General features: G+C 34.1%; 2 protein-coding genes across 3 annotated transcripts in view; both read right to left on the bottom strand.

Annotated features, from left to right (window-relative positions):
• Window positions 1-1,206: 1,206 nt before the first annotated feature.
• Window positions 1,207-10,431, bottom strand: LOC128226096 (protein slit-like). Its single transcript, XM_052935989.1, has 5 exons — window positions 10,383-10,431; window positions 8,794-10,099; window positions 8,280-8,363; window positions 3,371-3,462; window positions 1,207-3,100 (listed from the first exon to the last, which is right to left on the bottom strand). Exons 1-5 carry the CDS (start codon window positions 10,389-10,391, stop codon window positions 1,739-1,741), a joined length of 2,853 nt encoding a protein of 950 aa, XP_052791949.1. The 5' UTR covers window positions 10,392-10,431; the 3' UTR covers window positions 1,207-1,738.
• Window positions 10,432-11,174: 743 nt separating this feature from the next.
• Window positions 11,175-17,765, bottom strand: part of LOC128228373 (TBC1 domain family member 1-like) — a 52,577-nt gene continuing 45,986 nt past the window's right edge. For both annotated transcript variants that reach the window (XM_052939663.1, XM_052939662.1), the window contains exon 18: window positions 11,175-17,467. In XM_052939663.1, the coding sequence (XP_052795623.1) occupies window positions 16,925-17,467 (543 nt within the window). In that variant the 3' untranslated portion in view covers window positions 11,175-16,924. The remainder of the gene's footprint in view (window positions 17,468-17,765) is intronic.

The following is a 17,765-nucleotide window of genomic DNA, read 5'->3' as shown; positions in this document are numbered from 1 at the left end:
GACTGATATAGCTTGTGATATCGGCTTGATGTCAGCCCGATGTGTGAGGGCTAGTTGGGCATATAGTCAACAAGTGGCGGTGGGATTTAATATAGCTGCATGCCAACACTGTGAGATTTGTTTTCGGTTGCAAACAAGGAGTCTGATTTGTAAGATTCTCGTACATACTTTTGCCTGGTTAGTGGACATTTTCTTTAAATTTTGAACAAAAGAGTATGCGTCCAGTGTGTGGCGAAATGCATATTCTTCGATCGGCATTTTAGTTTGGTAACACCATTTTAAAGATAAAAGAGTTATTGAACAGATTGTGGGTTACCTGTATAGCAATGTTTACAAATGAACGTGTTGATTTTATCCACAAATTTACGCATTTTCTCGGCAAATATTGCATTTCTTTGGATTTTGTAAATGTCCTTGCATGTGTATATTCATATTTCCAAACTTGATGGTTATCGCACGTTTACTGGCCGAATTTGTTTGTTGCAAGCACATTACCCATATTTTGGTGAGACTGCAAACTAACCTGTGCAAATTGTTTTGCCTTAATGATAACTTTGTTTCAATGGCGGAACCTACCTTCTTTTCTTTTTCAATACACGCACACCACCAACAGCGGAATATAATAGTGGCACTGGCGGTGCTGGGTGTGTACTGTGTGTCTACCGGGTGTAATTCTTATCTTCTCATGGCCAGTATATAACTGTCAAACACAAAGTAACCCTTTTTATTAACATATTGAAGTCATATTGAAAGTTTCAGAGAGTGCAATTTGCCAGCCTGTTCGTGTCGACACATTCCGACTTATATCCTGTCATAGCGAGACAAGAATAAGGTGACAGCTTGGCTAGCACGCGTAAAACAACGTGGCACCCGGCCGAAATTTGACTATGTGTCAGAAACGGGACACAACGGCGCAGCCAACACATGACAATATCACTGAGACATTACTAGATTGATCTTTATCTAAACTGTTTTTTGGACTATAGTATTAAAAGGCCGATGCACTAAAAGGAATCTCTGATGCCCGCCTGTGTTATGATAAGGAACGGTGTTATTGTGTGTTCACATACTGTATACATAGTTTAGCTCATTTTGATAAGATTTGAATGGAAAAAAACAAGCAATCGCTCAAACTTTGTTCTCAATATGGAAAAAATAGTTTTGAAGTAAATGAAAAGGTTTTAAAATTGAATACAAAAGTCTACATTAACGGGTATATTCCAGTAGATTGGGTATAAAGCATCCATTTTGAATAGTAAAACTGCAAAGAGATTTCTTCTAGATGGACGAACCAAAGGTGTTAGAGCTTTAAGGACGTCTTACTCAGGATATTTGACAATAACTTATTGCATGTTTATGTTTAAAGATTTTAACTTTGCATGGACCCTCTCCCCCAATCGAAATTATTTCTTTTCCTTAACGATCAAAATTTGAAACCGTCCTACAGTGTAAGTTACAAGATACCAAGACACATTTGTGAATCACACATTGTGTAGAATATTGCCCCTTTAAGATTGTCTGTAATAACTCAAGCCCAAACATAGAGGGACAAATCATTGATATGGTCAATGTTTCAGAATCATGTATATAAATTATTGAAACATGGGTTAATCGTTTCTTTTTATCATCTGAAAATACTGTCTTCAAATACACACTTTATGTGTGTGTAGCACAAATCCAATAAATTGGTACCACGTCAGACCTGATTCTTCTGGAAATTATATGGAGCAACGAGAATTCATGGACACTTTGGTAGATGTTGTTGTATGTATGTCTGTATAGGTATAACACTACCGCCGCAGTTGCCAAATATTGTCATTTTAGTTGTGTTCCACGTCTTCAGATAGTCCATGTCATCACAGCTACACTTGATTGGATTATCTTGGAGATAGAATGCACTCAGTGAAGTCAAATTCATTATTGACCTCGGTAGGGAGGAGATATTGTTGTCAGACAATGCAAGAATGTTCATATGCTTATGGTTAATGAAAACGTCTTCAGGTAGCACCGTTAATCCATTCGAGTTCAACATCAGACTGTTGAGTGCAGGAAGATTTTCGAGAACATCTTCGTCAATCGTTGTGATGTTGTTATTACTTAGGAATAACGATTTCAGTTTTGGTATTGTCTTCAACGCTTTTGGTAGGTTTGTTAAACTGTTGTTCATGAGGTTGAGATTTTCAAGGTGGTTGGCTGTTGCAAATGCTTGTTCGTCTATTGACGTAATTACATTGTCCTTTAAATCTAAATCAGTTGTCATTGGAAACACTTTAAGAATAGCTGGAAACTGATGAAAGCTGTTATTTTCTAAGTCCACGAACTGCATGCTCAGCATTGGATGTTCACAAAAAGCTGACGCGTTATAAAGATTCATCACGGGACTTGAAAATATTGCTAGACTACCAATAGTGTTGAGATGACACAGAGCTTTTGGGAAGGATACCAACTCTGAGCCAAACACCGACATTCCCCGAATTTTTTCCTTAAAAGTATCAAATACATCTTCAGGTATTTCTTTAAAAGGAACGTTGAACATGTCCAAATTTGTTAACCTATTCAGATATCCGATTTCCATTGGCCAGGCGATGAAATTCATTAAGTCGATGCTCAGATATGTAAGAGAATTTCCAAAATCTTGCATTGCAATAGGGTCGAGCATTTTCAGTGGATTAAAACTAACGTATAACGACTTCAACTGTGTCATCCCCGAAAGAGCTCTCGAAATCGTGGTCAAATTGTTGAAATTAAGATGGAGTTCTGTAATATTGTTCGCAATGCCACTAAATGCTTCATAATCTATATCACTAATAGCATTCCAACTGAGATCAACTGTAATTTCTGTGCCCGGTGGAAATGAGAGCATAGTGAAAGAGTTGTTTTCAATCTTCTCTATCTTATTGGATCTCAGGTGAAAGATGATATCGGTATAGTTGATGAATTCACTGGCAAAGGTTGGCAATTTCTCGAGTCCAAGAAACTGGCAGAAAACTTCGTATTGTACACGGTCATAGCAGGTGCATGGATTGGGCGCAATGCAGTCTGTGTCGCTTTGGGAAATAGACAGCGATAGCACTGGTATTAGGACAATAATGGTCGGTATCTGAAACAAATTCATTTATTGGAAATTGTTTGTAAAAGCAGTATCAGAAAAAAATGCTTCTAGAATGAAAAACCAGAGTAACCATCAGTGTTGTCCTAGAAAATCCTTCGCGTATTTCCAGAGCTAACCAGCAGATAAATTGATACTTGTACACGTATACAATGCTTAATAGTTTTGTAACAGCAATAATCAATGGATCAACGTATATAGTTTAATAGTATTAATCATTTTGATTACACAAAACACTCGGCAATCAAATAATTATCTTACCCAGCTCATTGTTTTAGTGGTTTGCGAATAATTCTTCACTCGAAAGAGGACAAGCGTCCCGTATGAGTACACACTTATTCCATTATTCTTATCTTTAAGGTCATCAATGGATCAGATCTTGTTCTAAATTGATTGTGTTATTTTGCTAACGTTGCACGCACTTTTCATGAATAAAAGTAGGTCAGAACGATTGAGATGTTTTATGTAATTGACCAGTTGCCTATGCCATAATTTCAATTTGTCCACGTCGTTTGACGTTGTTTTCAAGTAATCCATTGGGTAGTTGTACTAAATTGATCAGTCCCACCTTAAAGATTTATCAATCTCTGATTTACCGTGGCCGCTGGTACCTCAACACAAGACAGTATAATCAGTATAATAGATTGATATTTGTTGAGATTAAACGTGACAATGAATTGTCTTACCTGATCGCTACGACACTACATTTACAACAGCTGTTTTGGTTCAAATTACCACTGTATAACATTCTCTTTGTGACATACATTTGCCTAATTATATTCTTGACATAAACTATTACCTCATTGCCGATCCGCTGGCGCGTGCACATCGCGAGTTGAATGTACGGACGGGACTCCCTGGGATGAATACACCACTACAGTGTATGCAGCAGAGGGAGCTTCGACAAAGACAAGTGGGAAGCCCGTAAATCGGGCAGCTTTTCCTTCTTGTTGGCGTGTTAGGAGTTTTGAGACATTCAGGAGCTCTGAGTATTAAGACTTCAAACTTTCTCTAGCATTATACCATATACTATATTTGAGGGTTAAATTCTCTTTACTTGAAAACACACTGGCGGATATGGCAGGGTCAGGCCATTATGCTGCCATGTAGGCGTGGCTGAGACCATTATAAACACCAATAGGAGTATTATTATCATGGTGCATACATGTAGCTGGAGGCCAAGGTGGGAGTTTTTACTAATTAAAAGCAAGCAGTGTTTAAAGTTTATTGTTTTATCTATCAGCTGATGTAGTTCAACATTGTAATAATAGAAATGTTCACACAATGCACAAGACAAATCAGTATTTATAAGCACATTTAATGTATACATAACAAAATGAGTATAACGTGGTAACATTTACTTATTCCCAATCCACTATGAATCTTAGCATCAGAACCATCTTACAAAATTGTTTAGTTGAAGAAAAGACACATTTTGTCTTAGAACATGTACAGTCTTCTGACACAGACTTTGTTCAAAGTGACTATCGTAAACATGAGAATTATACTTTAATATGTAAAACAAATGCATAATTGTATGTAAAACATTATTGTAATAAATTAGAACCTAAATGTACTGTTTAAAGCTAGTTTAGTGAAACAAATTGCATTTTCAACATTATGACAATATTAACGTACCAATATAAAAGGTATATCCTATGTTACAGGTTGAATTAAACTTGTTGAGTGATATCAAGATATGCTTTCCAGAATAAATATTGATTGGAAAAGTTAATGGTAATTTAATAATCAAAATGAAAATTTTGCACTTCAAAACAATGTTGTTCAGAGGCTAGAAAAACAATCAAGTTTCAATAACTTATTGCACTTAATAACATTGTTGTTCAGGGGCTAAAAAATATTAAGTTTCAATAACTTGTCGAACGGAAGATAATTTGTCATCTGGCCATCACAAAATGTGAACCATTTTAGACCATATCATTCACATGTAGATTTAACAGCCATGTACACTAACTTGAGTCTTAAGCCAGATGATCAGAGTATATTTACCACACATGTCAATTTATCATGTGTGTATTCCACTTCATGAGCAAACAGTTCACAAATATGTTTATAAACAAAAATATATAAAACAAAATGCCGAGATATGAAAATGGACGAAATTTGAAAAAATGAACACAATCAAGAGTCGCTAAATGAAAGCGAGCTTAAGTGTCATTTAATTGCCAAAGAAGACTACAAGCAAGTTAATTATTTGGAAATACTCCCTTTTTTGCAATAAATGCACAATATGTTCTTGCAGATAACAGACTGAGGAAAAAATTACTATTACGGATATATAACCATTTGGACAGATAAAGGATATAGAATTTAAACAAATATAAAACAAACAAACTCATAGGGCAATATATTGTGATAATATTATTTTCGAGATATGAAAATTACATTTCACTTTGTACGAAGCAGCGTATCAAGACTGTTGTCGTATACGATAATGGCAAATTTAGTTATCCGATTGAATAAAAAACATTAACTGCAATGTTAAGTTGCCAAGAAATCAGACTATCTGTTATAATCGTTACTATATTAAAACTTGGATTATATTTTTTTTAATCAATTAAATACAAACTGGCCTTGTTTGACTAGTTTATGATTGAAATCTACACAAATATTATTTAGATATCTGGCCCCAGTTTCTCGAAACTTCTTAATGTTAACAGGTTTAAGTAGCTTATTTCAATAAGCCAAAATACATACTTTATTTTGATTTCATTAAAAGAAAAATGGTTTATTGTAATTATTATAAAGATTATTCCTATTTAAAGTCCAAACAATCATAATAAAAGTTAATAAAACATAAATTATAGAAAAGCAAAAATAGCGTGCTGAGCTTGATCCTGTTATAAGATATTTAAGTAGCTTGAAGAAATTGGGGCCTGCTGATATTCAAAAAGGTTTTCGTTTTATCGCACCATTGGCCGTAATGTTGCGATGAGATGCCTGGTGACCCTATATGATCTATTGAAAGGCAGTTATTTACCGATTACATATATGTAAAATATACAACCGAAATATGATACCAATAAAATTACAGCAGTTTTTGTTATTTGTTCTTTATTTCAACTGAAATCAGAAGTGAAACGACCAACTGCTCAACTTTACATGGTCAAACTGGTGTTTGCAATACAATCAAAACCTGTTGGCTCGATATCGCTTGGCTTGATTTCCTCATTTGCTCTTTGTAAGCATTCACTCTGGGTCAATATTCAAAAGGCTCGAAGTATTTTGACCGGGCCTTGGGATATTGAGCACATGGGTTGCAACACTATTTGCATCAGTATAAAACTAACATATCTACACATTAAACCCTTTTAAATGATAACAATATAATTTAGGGTCACCAGGAATAAAATCTTCAAATTATTGTACATCAGGGCCCATATGTATAGAGCAAAGTCATTTATTAACTTTGCTCATTTCTTAAAATTTTCATAGTGAAATTAAAAGATAATAAATAATTATAAGTGTTTAAATAATAGTAAGTGTTTTGAACTTTTAAGTATTTTTATAAGGTCAATAAAAAAATGTTTCAAAGATTTTTTTAAGTGACGCATGAGTTACATGTACTCAAATCATGACTTAAGTTAGAAAATGACTTAAGTAGCTTTATGAATATACATGTATAAAAACTGGTTACACTGTAAAGACGTAAGCTCATAAAACCATTCCATAAGATTAAACTAACTTTAAGACAATTAATTTCACATACAACCATAAATGATAAAAGAACAAGACTGGACAGAAATGCATAACATGTGCATATAACATGTAAAATAATCTGTAACTATGAAAGACTTACTGTTACACACATGGTATGGTTATGAAAAAACACTACATATATATAGGATTTTACACGAGGGGGCATTCAATACAAACTCTATTAAACGAGTAACAATAATTGTATATCAACAAGAGCGTCATACTCCCATCTTATTTTCATGAGGTTGTCCGGTTAGCGCACATGCTTTTGACCTAAGCGACCTGGGTTTGATTCCCGGCCTGGGCGCATGTGAGATTGGTTTGCTGTCACCCAGTTAGACAAGTGGGATTCCTCCAGGTATTACCGATTCCCCATTCGGAACTCCTCGACTATTTTTTTCAAAAACAACCTCGGATGTATGCCAGTACATCTATTGAAGTAGTTCGTAAACTTTTGAATTATATCATTACTTAAATGTAGTGTTTAAGAGTTGTATTTATTGATCTATGTTTAAATTGATTACCATTGAATTGTATTATTGCAGGCATAATTTAGAATCACAAGGGTTAAGTCACAAAGTTTAACTGTTAAATAAAATTACTACGCGATCTACTTGCAGCGGACTTAAACGTACCACTTTTTTGAGTATGTTAACCTTCCAAATACATCCGAGGTTGTTTTCTATAAAATGGCCGAGGAGCTCCGAATGACCGATTCCCCCACAACACCAGACCACAATCTCGCTTGAATTTATGCCAACGCGAGCGTTTAATATTATAATAACTTGTTTCACAATCGTTGTAAAATATATATGTTTAAACTAAACTTAGACACCAAGTTTAGTGATAAGTAGTTGTACGTTAGCGTTAGACATCTCTACGTACTTCGTACGTTAATTATGAGTGGACAATGTAAATAGCTTTCGCCAATTCAAGAGTCATTTCTGCTGATTGACTGAGGCTACATTGCTGGAAATCATACTTGTCCAAGATATAATGCCTTATCATATTCTGATCGAATTTGGTGATGATTTGACAAAAGCTTCTAAAAATTATTGATCAGACAAAACTGATTTTAGGTGATATCTTTTTTTGAACAGCCGTAACTCTCGAGAGTCACCAGCAATGTGACTGATTATCAACCTTGTCCAAGTTATTATGCCCATACACAGTTTAACCAAACTTGGTGATATTTCGCTTCATCAGACAACACATATTTAAGAAATACAACAAAAAAAAAAAAATGTAACTACGAGGATATTTTCGTTGATGAGGTCATGGAGCTGGTCAAGTTGATTTCCTTCTGTTTTCTCCCCATGATATCACCTTTACCAATGAGTGGGATAAGTATAATGTTGCTATAAATTACCCGACTCTCCTTGTAAAACATGCAAGTTAAAACTTATTTGAATGTTGTATTTTTCTGGAGACAAATGTTTAGGATGTTAACATATAAAGATGAAAACAAGAGTGCCACTAAGTGAACGCAAACACTCCTCTGTTAGTTTTGTTTCATTTTCTGTAAAGAAAATGACTGAGGCATTATTAGAATGATCTTAATGTGGACTTTTTATTGAATTATAGTCAAAGGCCGATGCATAAAAGGAATCTAGGATGCCGCAGTGTAAGTTACGATATACCCAAACATATTTTCTCCCTATTTTAATGTGTAGACTATTGACTCTGTAAGATTGTCTTTAATAACTAAATCCTTAACATCGAGGGACAAATCATTGATATGGTCATCATTTTTGGACCGTTTATATGTATTAAGACATGGGTTTATCGTGTATTTTTATCATATGGAAATACTGTTTATATAGATACACACTATATGTATGTGTAGCACAAAGCCAACAAGTTGGTACCACATCAAATCTATTTTTCTAATTTTTTACCAACGAGGACTTATGGACACTGTGGTAGATGGTTCTGTATGTATGTCTGTATGGGCATAAATCTACCGCCACAGTTGCCAAAAATTGTCATTTTTGTTGTGTTCCACGTCTTCAGATAGTCCATGTCATCACAGCTACACTTGATGGGATTGTCTTGGAGATATAATGAGCTCAGTGAAGTCAAGTTCATAATGGACCTCGGTAGGGAGGAGATATTGTTGTCAGACAACGCAAGAAGGTACATGTGCTTATGGTTAATGAAGACGTATTCTGGTAGCACCGTTAATCCATTCGAGTTCAACATCAGACTGTTGAGTGCAGGAAGATTTTGGAGAACATCTTCGTCAATCGCTGTGATGTTGTTATTACTTAGGAATAACGATTTCAGTTTTGGTATTGTCTTCAACGCTTTTGGTAGATTTGTTAAACTGTTGTTCATGAGGTTGAGATTTTCAAGGTGGTTGGCTGTTGCAAATGCTTGTTCGTCTATTGACGTAATTACATTGTCCTTTAAATCTAAATCACTTGTCATTGGAAACACTTCAAGAATAGCTGGAAACTGCTGAAAGCTGTTATTTTCTAAGTCCACGAACTGCATGCTCAGCATTGGATGTTCACAAACAGCTGACCCATTATAAATACCAATCATGGGACTTGAAAAAATTGCTAGACTTCCAATCGTATTGAGATGACAGAGAGCTTTTGGGAAGGATACCAACTCTGAGCCAAACACCGACATTCCCAGAACTGTATCCTTAAAGGTCTCGAATGCATTGTCGGGTATTTCTCTAAAAGGGACGTTGAACATGTCCAAATTTGTTAAGCTATTCAGATATCCGATTTCCATTGGCCAAGCGATGAAATTCACCAAGTCGATGCTCAGGTATGTAAGAGAATTTCCAAACGCTTGCATTGCAACAGGGTCGATCATTTTAAGAGGATTAAAACTAACATATAATGTCTGCAACTGTGTCATCCCCGAAAACGCTCTCGAAATCGTAGTCAAATTGTTGAAATTAAGATAGAGTTCTGTAATATAGTTCGCAATGCCACTAAATGCTTCATAGTTTATATCACTTATAGCATTCCAACTGAGATCAACTGTAATTTCTGTGCCCGGTGGAAATGAGAGCATAGTGAAAGAGTTGTTTTCTATTCTTTCTATCTTGTTAGATTTCAGGTGAAAGATGACCTCGGTATAGTTGATGAGACCACTGTCAAAGGTTGGCAATTTCTCTAGTCCAAGAAACTGGCAGAAAACTTCGTATTGTACACGGTCATAGCAGGTGCATGGATTGGGCGCAATACAATCTGTGTCCCTTTGGGAAATAGCCAGCGATAGCACTGGTATTAGGGCAATAATGGTCGGTATCTGAAACAAATTGATGTCACGATTATTGTTTGTAAGAGCAGTATGAGAAAAAAAGTTTCTAGAATGTAAAACAATTAAGAGTAACCATCAGTGTTGTCCAAGCCTCCTAGAACCTCGTTCGCCTATTTCCAGAGCTAACCAGCACATTAATTGATTCTTGTACATGCATGCAATGCTTAGAAGTAACAGTAATAATCAATTAATCTAATGTAACTTACATAGTTCAATGGTATTAATGGCTTTGATTACACAAAAACACTCGGCAATCAAATAATTATCTTACCCGGTACATCCTTTCAGTGGTTTGCGAATAATTCTTCACTCAGAGGACAAGCGTGCCGTATGAATATACACTTATTCTGTTATTCTTATCTTTAAGGTCATCAAATGGACCAGATCTTGTTCTAAATTGATTGTGTTAATTTGCTAACGTTGCACGCACTCTTCATGAATATAAGTCGTTTAGAACGATTGAGAAGCTGTATGTAATTGACCAGTTGCCTATGCGATAATTTCAATTTGTCTACGTCGTTTGACAATGTTTTCAAGTAATCCATTGGGTAGTTGTACATAATTTTTAGTCCATCCTTAAAGATTTATAAATCTCTAATTTACCGTGGCCACTGGTACCACAAAACAAGACAGTATAATCAGTATAATAGATTGATATTTCCGCTAGCGCGTGCACGTCGCGAGGTGCATGTACGCACGGGACTCCCTTTGATGAATACATAACTCTAGTATATGCAGCAGACGAAGATATGACAAAGACAAGTGGGAGGCCTGTAAAATGGCAGCTTTTCCTTCTTGTTGGCGTGTAAGGGGTTTTGAGACATTCAGGAGCTCTGAGTATTAAGACTTCAAACTTTCTCTGGCATTATACCATATACTATATTTGAGGGTCAAATTCCCTTTACTTGAAGACACACTGGGGATATGGCAGGGTAAAGCCATTATGCTGCCATGTAGGCGTGACTGTCCATTATAAACACCAGTAGGAGTATTAATACCATGGTGCATACATGTACATGTACCTGGAGGCCAAGGTGGAGTTTCTCTACCAAATGAAAGCAAGCAGTGTTTATAGTTTATTGTTTTATCTATCAGCTGATGTAGTTCAACATTGTAATAATAGAAATGTTCACACAATGCACAAGACAAATCAGTATTAATAAGCACATTTAATGTATACATAAAATGAGTATAACGTGGTAAAATTTACTTATTCCCAATCCACCATGAATCTTAGCATTGAACAAGCTGAAAATTAACTAACACCATTATAACCATCTTACATAATTGTTTAGTTGAAGAAAAGACACATTTTGTCTTAGAACATGTACAGTCTTCTCATACAGACTTTGTTCAAAGTGACTATGGTAAACATAAGAATTATACTTTAATATGTAAAACAAACGCATAATTGTATGTAAAACATTATTGTAATATATGAGAACCTTAATGTACTGTTTAAAGCTAGTTTAGTGAAACAAATTGCATTTTCAACATTATGACAATATTAGCGTAACAAAAAGGTCTATCCTATGTTACAGTGAGAATTAAACTTGTTGAGTGATATAAAGATATGCTTTTTCAAAAGAAATATAGACTGGAAAATAAATGGTGATTTAATTATCAAAATTAAAATTTTGCACTTCAAAACAATGTTGTTCAGAGGCTAGAAAAACAATCAAGTTTCAATAACTTATTGCACTTAATAAACTTGTTGTTCAGGGGCTAAAAAAAACTATCAAGTTTCAATAACTTATCAAACGGAAGATAATTTGTCATCTGGCCATCACAAAATGTGAAGCATTTTAGACCATATCATTCACATGTAGATTTAACAGCCATGCACACTAACTTGAGTCTTAAGCCAGATGATCAGAGTATATTCACCACACATGTCAATTTATCATGTGTGTATTCCACTTCATGAGCAAACAGTTCACAAATATGTTTATAAACAAAAATATATAAAACAAAATGCGGAGATATGAAAATGGACGAAATTTGAAAAGAATGAACACAATCAAGAGTCGATAATTTCAATGCGAGCTTGAGTGACATTTAATTGCCAAACAAGACTCCAAGCAAGGTTATTGTTAGAAATACTTCTTTTTGGCAATAAATGCACAATATGCTCTTACTGATAACTGACTGAAGGAAAAAATACTAGTACAGATATATAACCATTTGGACAGATAAAGGATATATAGAATAATAAAAAAACAAATATTACACAAACAAACTCAAAGGGCAATTGTGATAATATTATTTTCAACCGTAATAATTACATTTCACCTTGTATGAGGAAGTGATTCAGGACTGTTGTCGTATATGATAATGACAGATTTAGTTATCCGATTGAATAAAAACATTAACTGCAATGTTAAGTTGCCAAGAAATCAGAGAAGCTGTTATAACAGTTATAGCATTAAAACTTGGAATATATTTTTTCAATAAATTTTATAAGAAATGTCTTGTATAGTTTATGAATGAAATCTACACAAATCTTATTGCAATATCTGGCCTCAATTTCTCGAAACTCCCAAAGGTTAACAGGTTTAGCTTATTTCAATAAGCCAAAATACATACTTAAATTTTATTTTGATAGATGAAAAAAGGTTTACTGAGATTATCATCCCTATATATGATAAATATACGACCGAAAATACAATTTGAATAAAATTACAGCAGTATTTGTTCTTTTTTTCAACTGAAATCAGAAGTGAATAAACCAATTGTTCAACCTCATAAGGTGGAATGCAATTTTCAACCTCACAAGGTGGAAATGGGTGTTTGCAAAATTTGCATCAGTATAACATTGACATATTGTTTCTATACCGTACACATTAAACCCTTTCAACAAAATAAATTTGGGTCACCAGGAATTAAAACTTCATATTAATGTACATCACATATTTATAGAGGATTTTTTTCATTTCATAACTTTGCTTCTTTTTTCAAATTGTCATAGTCAAATTAAAAGAAATATTAAAAAGTGTTTCAATAATATATTTTTTAACGTTAAAGTGTGTTTTTCAATAAGATCAATAAAAAAGTATTTCAGAATTTTTGAGTTACCACTGAGTTACTTAAATCAGGAAAATAACTTAAGTTAGGAAATAACTAAAGATGCTTTATGAATATATATGTATATAAACTGGTTACACTGTAAACACATAAGCTCATAAAACCATTCCATAAGATTAAACTAACTTTTAGACGATCAATCTCACATACAACCATGAATGATAAAAATACAAGACTGGACAGAAAAGCATAACACGTGCATATAACATGTAAAATAATCTGTAACTATGAAAGACTTACTGTTACACACATGGCATGGTTATGGAAGAACACTATACATATAGGATATAACACCAGCACAGGGGGCAGAAACAAATTATTTTCTTACATGTATATATATATATATATATTCTATATATATACATATAGGCTTAAATAAAAAAAAAATTGTTTCTGGCCCCTGTGAACACGAGGGGGCATTCAATAAAGAATCTATTAAACAAGTAACAATAATTGTATATCAACAAGAGCTTCATACTACCATCTTATTTTTAAGAGGTTGTCCGGTTAGCCCACTCGCTTCTCACCTAGGCGACCTGGGTTTGATTCCCGGCCTGGGCGCATGTGAGTTTGGTTTGCTGTCACCCAGTTAGACAAGTGGGATTCCTCCGGGTATTCCGGATTTCCCCACAACACCTGACCACACTCTCGCGTAAAATCGTGCCAACGAGATAGATTAATATAATGATGTAATAACTTGTTTCACAATCGTTGTTAAATATATAAGTATAAACTAAACTATTTTTAGACACCAAGTTTGGTGATAAGAGGTTGTACGTTAGTGTTAGACATCCCTACGTACATTGTACAATAATTATGAGTGGACACTGTAAATAGTTTTTGCCAATTCAAGGGTCATAACTGCTGATTGACTGAGGCTACATTGCTGGTAATCATGCTTGTCGAAGATATAATGCCTATACATATTCTGACCGAATTTGGTGATGATTGGACAAAAGCTTCGAAAGTTCTCGAGTGTCTCTAGCAATATGACTGATTATCGAACTTGTTCAAGATATTTAGCCCACATTCTGACCAAATCTGGTGATAATTGAACAAATGATTCTTAAGTTATTGATCATACAACATACATTTAGGAAATACAAAATGTAACTACGAGAAACAGAACTTAAAGGATAGTTTCGTTGATTTGGATATGAAGCTGGTCAAGCTGATTTCCTTTAGTTTTCTAACCACAATGTACAACCATTATAACACCTTTACCAATGAATGGGATACGTATGATGTTGCTATAAATTAACCCACTCTCCTTGTAAAACATGCAAGTTCAAACTTATTTATATGTTGTATTTTTCTGGAGACAAATGTTTAGGATGTTGGCATATAAAAATGAAAACAAGAGTGCCACTAAGTGAGCGCAAACGCTCCTCTGTTAGTTTTGTTTTCTTTTCTGTAAAACAATGGCATAACTCAATCATTAAAGCTAGAGTTGTTGGTTTTGTTGTTCAATGGCAACACGTGTATGAAGTTTCAAATAAATATCATTATTTGAGCCATGGCCAAGATTGAAGTTTCCGCACACATACGACGCCTATGACACTGCCATGAAACCATCACTTTGACAACATCTTGCATTTTCTCCGAAACACTGGCGGGTATAAAATAATGTTGCCGTTAACTGAAAGATGAACATTTTTATTCTTTTAAAGACGGCACAAAATGCGTGAAGCTCTTGGGTGACATTACATGGGTAAATCGTAATAAAAATGTCTGTAGCAAAAATATTTCTTTGCAAAATAATCCAATTATAAAAACATCCAGCATCAGTATCAATAGATGACATATCCATCCCCCATGTATTAGACATATAAAAATAATACAATATCTAACACTATAAAGCTGCATTAATAATGCAATACTTTCATTGTTAAAATTAATGCAGCGCAGCTACTATCTTATATAAGCGTTATAATGCCCTTTTCAATATTTTAGATCAAATACACTCTGATAAAAATAATAAATACAACTTACTTCTTACCACAAAAATATGTTTAACAAAATGTGATCTTTATTAGAAAGTCATTAAGTTTATGTAACATATAAAACATCTAACTTGTTGATGTACATACAATTATATGATATCTGATTCAGTGATCAGGCTCATGCTTCAGCCAATGAGATCGTCCGACAGATTCACATTAAATCAATAAGAAGAGCTCCAACGAAACCAGCCATCAAAAGTCTAAGCAGATTACAACCACCAAATCTCCATTTAGACATTGATTGGTTTAATTACGTTATAAAGAAGCTTGTGCAAGCAAACTGGCAAGTATAGAGGCATTTGGCGTTCAAAGCTCAGAAAGTTAGCAGTTTATTTTTGGCTTCTAATCAATCAAGTCAGCAGGCCGGGCAAAGGTTAAGATGACCAAAAATAAACTTAACTATAATGTCTTTCTTGTATTAATATATCAATCATAAGTTTTAAAAAGTTTTAAAGTTTAACTATCCTTGAGCCATTTATTGTTTTCATACTTCTAGTTAAACTATCCTTGAGCCATTTATTGTATTCATATTCCTTGTTTTACTATATTTGAGCCATTTTTTTATTCATATTTATTTTTTTACTATACTTGAGCCATTTATTGAGACAGATTCCCTTTTATTTACTTTTTTTCTCATTTTCTTACCCTTTCATTTACTTATAAAACTGTCATTAATTTCTTAAATTGTCCAGGAAAAGAGAAGAAATCTCCTGATAATAATATCATAACAGAAAATTAATATGCAGGCACTGTTTAAAAGTGTTTTTGTTTCATTTTTTTTAATTTGTACTGCAAGAAATCAACATTCATAAATTTTACAAATTTAATATATAATAAAAAAAACTCCATAAAAATGATTCATTCATAGTTAATCTCGGGTACTTTTGTTGTAAGAAGGTCCCTTCAACTCGCATCATTATGTTTATAAACTGGTCCCAAATTGAAGAATGAGAATATTTGTTTGATGTGGAAATGTTAATAACATTCACGTGGATTATGACGTCAAACGTTTAGGGAAAACAAAAGACCCTTTGCTTACTGGACAAGTGATTAAAAATATATACACTTTTAAAAAACTATCAAACAACAGTTTTCTCCAGCATTTCCAAGACAGACAAACAGACAGAAGGTGTACGGTATGTTGTCATGAAATTGTTACAAACAGCCTCGTGCAAAAAGATAATATAGCTATCAAAGAATATTATTAGCTTATTAAAGAAGCAATACCATCAGCTTAATAACACACTAGAAAAATAAATACTGATTGTAATGAATCATTTATTTAAAATGAACACAGAAAAATCACAGAACCATTAATTGCATTGTTCGATGAGTAAAAGTATCTGGAAAATACAAAGAGTAGTTTTAGTATTAAAAATAAAGCTATTACCAGTAAATCTGAGTAGAGATTACTATTGAGGTTTAACAATTGCATGATTAGATGTGAATGGGTTGGATGGTATATTTAACGACAATTTTATTCGTATTTACATAGGTATACTTGATATACTGTTCGAAGCTTTAAAACTATCATTAAAAATAAAAATTTATTAGAATTGTTCCAATATTTTTTACCGTTAAGCAAAAAACTCGGACACAAACTAAATTTGTTCCCTTCCTTATTTTCTTAAAAATAACTATAATACACTTTATATTTCAATATTGACACATGCATTTTGTATACTAATTCTATATATCATTAAATCACAACATTACAAAGCTTGTCTCAACTTTGTCTATCGGGTCTAAATCTGGCAGACTTTGAGAAATTATCCTTTTCACTAGAACTGTCCGTCTGCTCATTGCTATTCATGCTACCTCCTTGGGGAAGAGTATCTGTGATTGCTATCCCATCATGCCCCACTATTCTCCCATGATGCACTGGTGAGACAGGCATGCTGGGAGTCAGGGTGGGAAGGTTAATGTCAAAGTTATTCCTGTCCTGCTCAGGAATCAATTGTTTTAATGTCTGCACAGCGTTCAATAGAGCCGATCTCTCCAGCTCTAGAGTCCGAATGTGAGATTTCAACTTTGCTTCCTGTGTCTGAAAGTTGTGAATCATAATCTCTAAGCTGCGTTCATGGCTATGAGCATGTTGTAGTTTATCTATCAGCTCCATGTTTTGTTTCGTGAGCGCGTCATTTGCAAGTTCAAGGCGGGCTAGCTGGTCAGAATCCCCCTGCGCAGGAGAATACATCATCTCTTCCTTCAACACTTGGTATTCGACCGCGTATGAATGCAGTTGCTGGCTTAGGTCAAGGTCAAATACCTGGATGAAAAAATTCCAATTTTTGACAGACCAATTAATCATTTGTTTTTTTTTAAATCTTAGGACAACGATACACCGACAGCAAATGGTAATTACCATCTGACATTTTAATTAAGTAATGTTTATGTATAAACATTGGTCAAGTCAAGTGAAAAGTGTTTTGTTTATTGTTGTGTCACTCCTCTTAATTAAGGGCCAGTCCACTGAACTTAAGAGACACCAAGTTTCAAAAACATCTTTAGTCCCCACTCCTATCCTACATGTATATGCTGGGCCTCGTTGATCTCTCATTTAGTAG

Source organism: Mya arenaria, chromosome 3 (assembly GCF_026914265.1).
Source record: "Mya arenaria isolate MELC-2E11 chromosome 3, ASM2691426v1".
Lineage (NCBI taxonomy): Eukaryota > Metazoa > Mollusca > Bivalvia > Myida > Myidae > Mya > Mya arenaria.
Note: the sequence above shows the minus strand (reverse complement) of the source record. Positions and strands in the feature narration are given on the sequence as shown.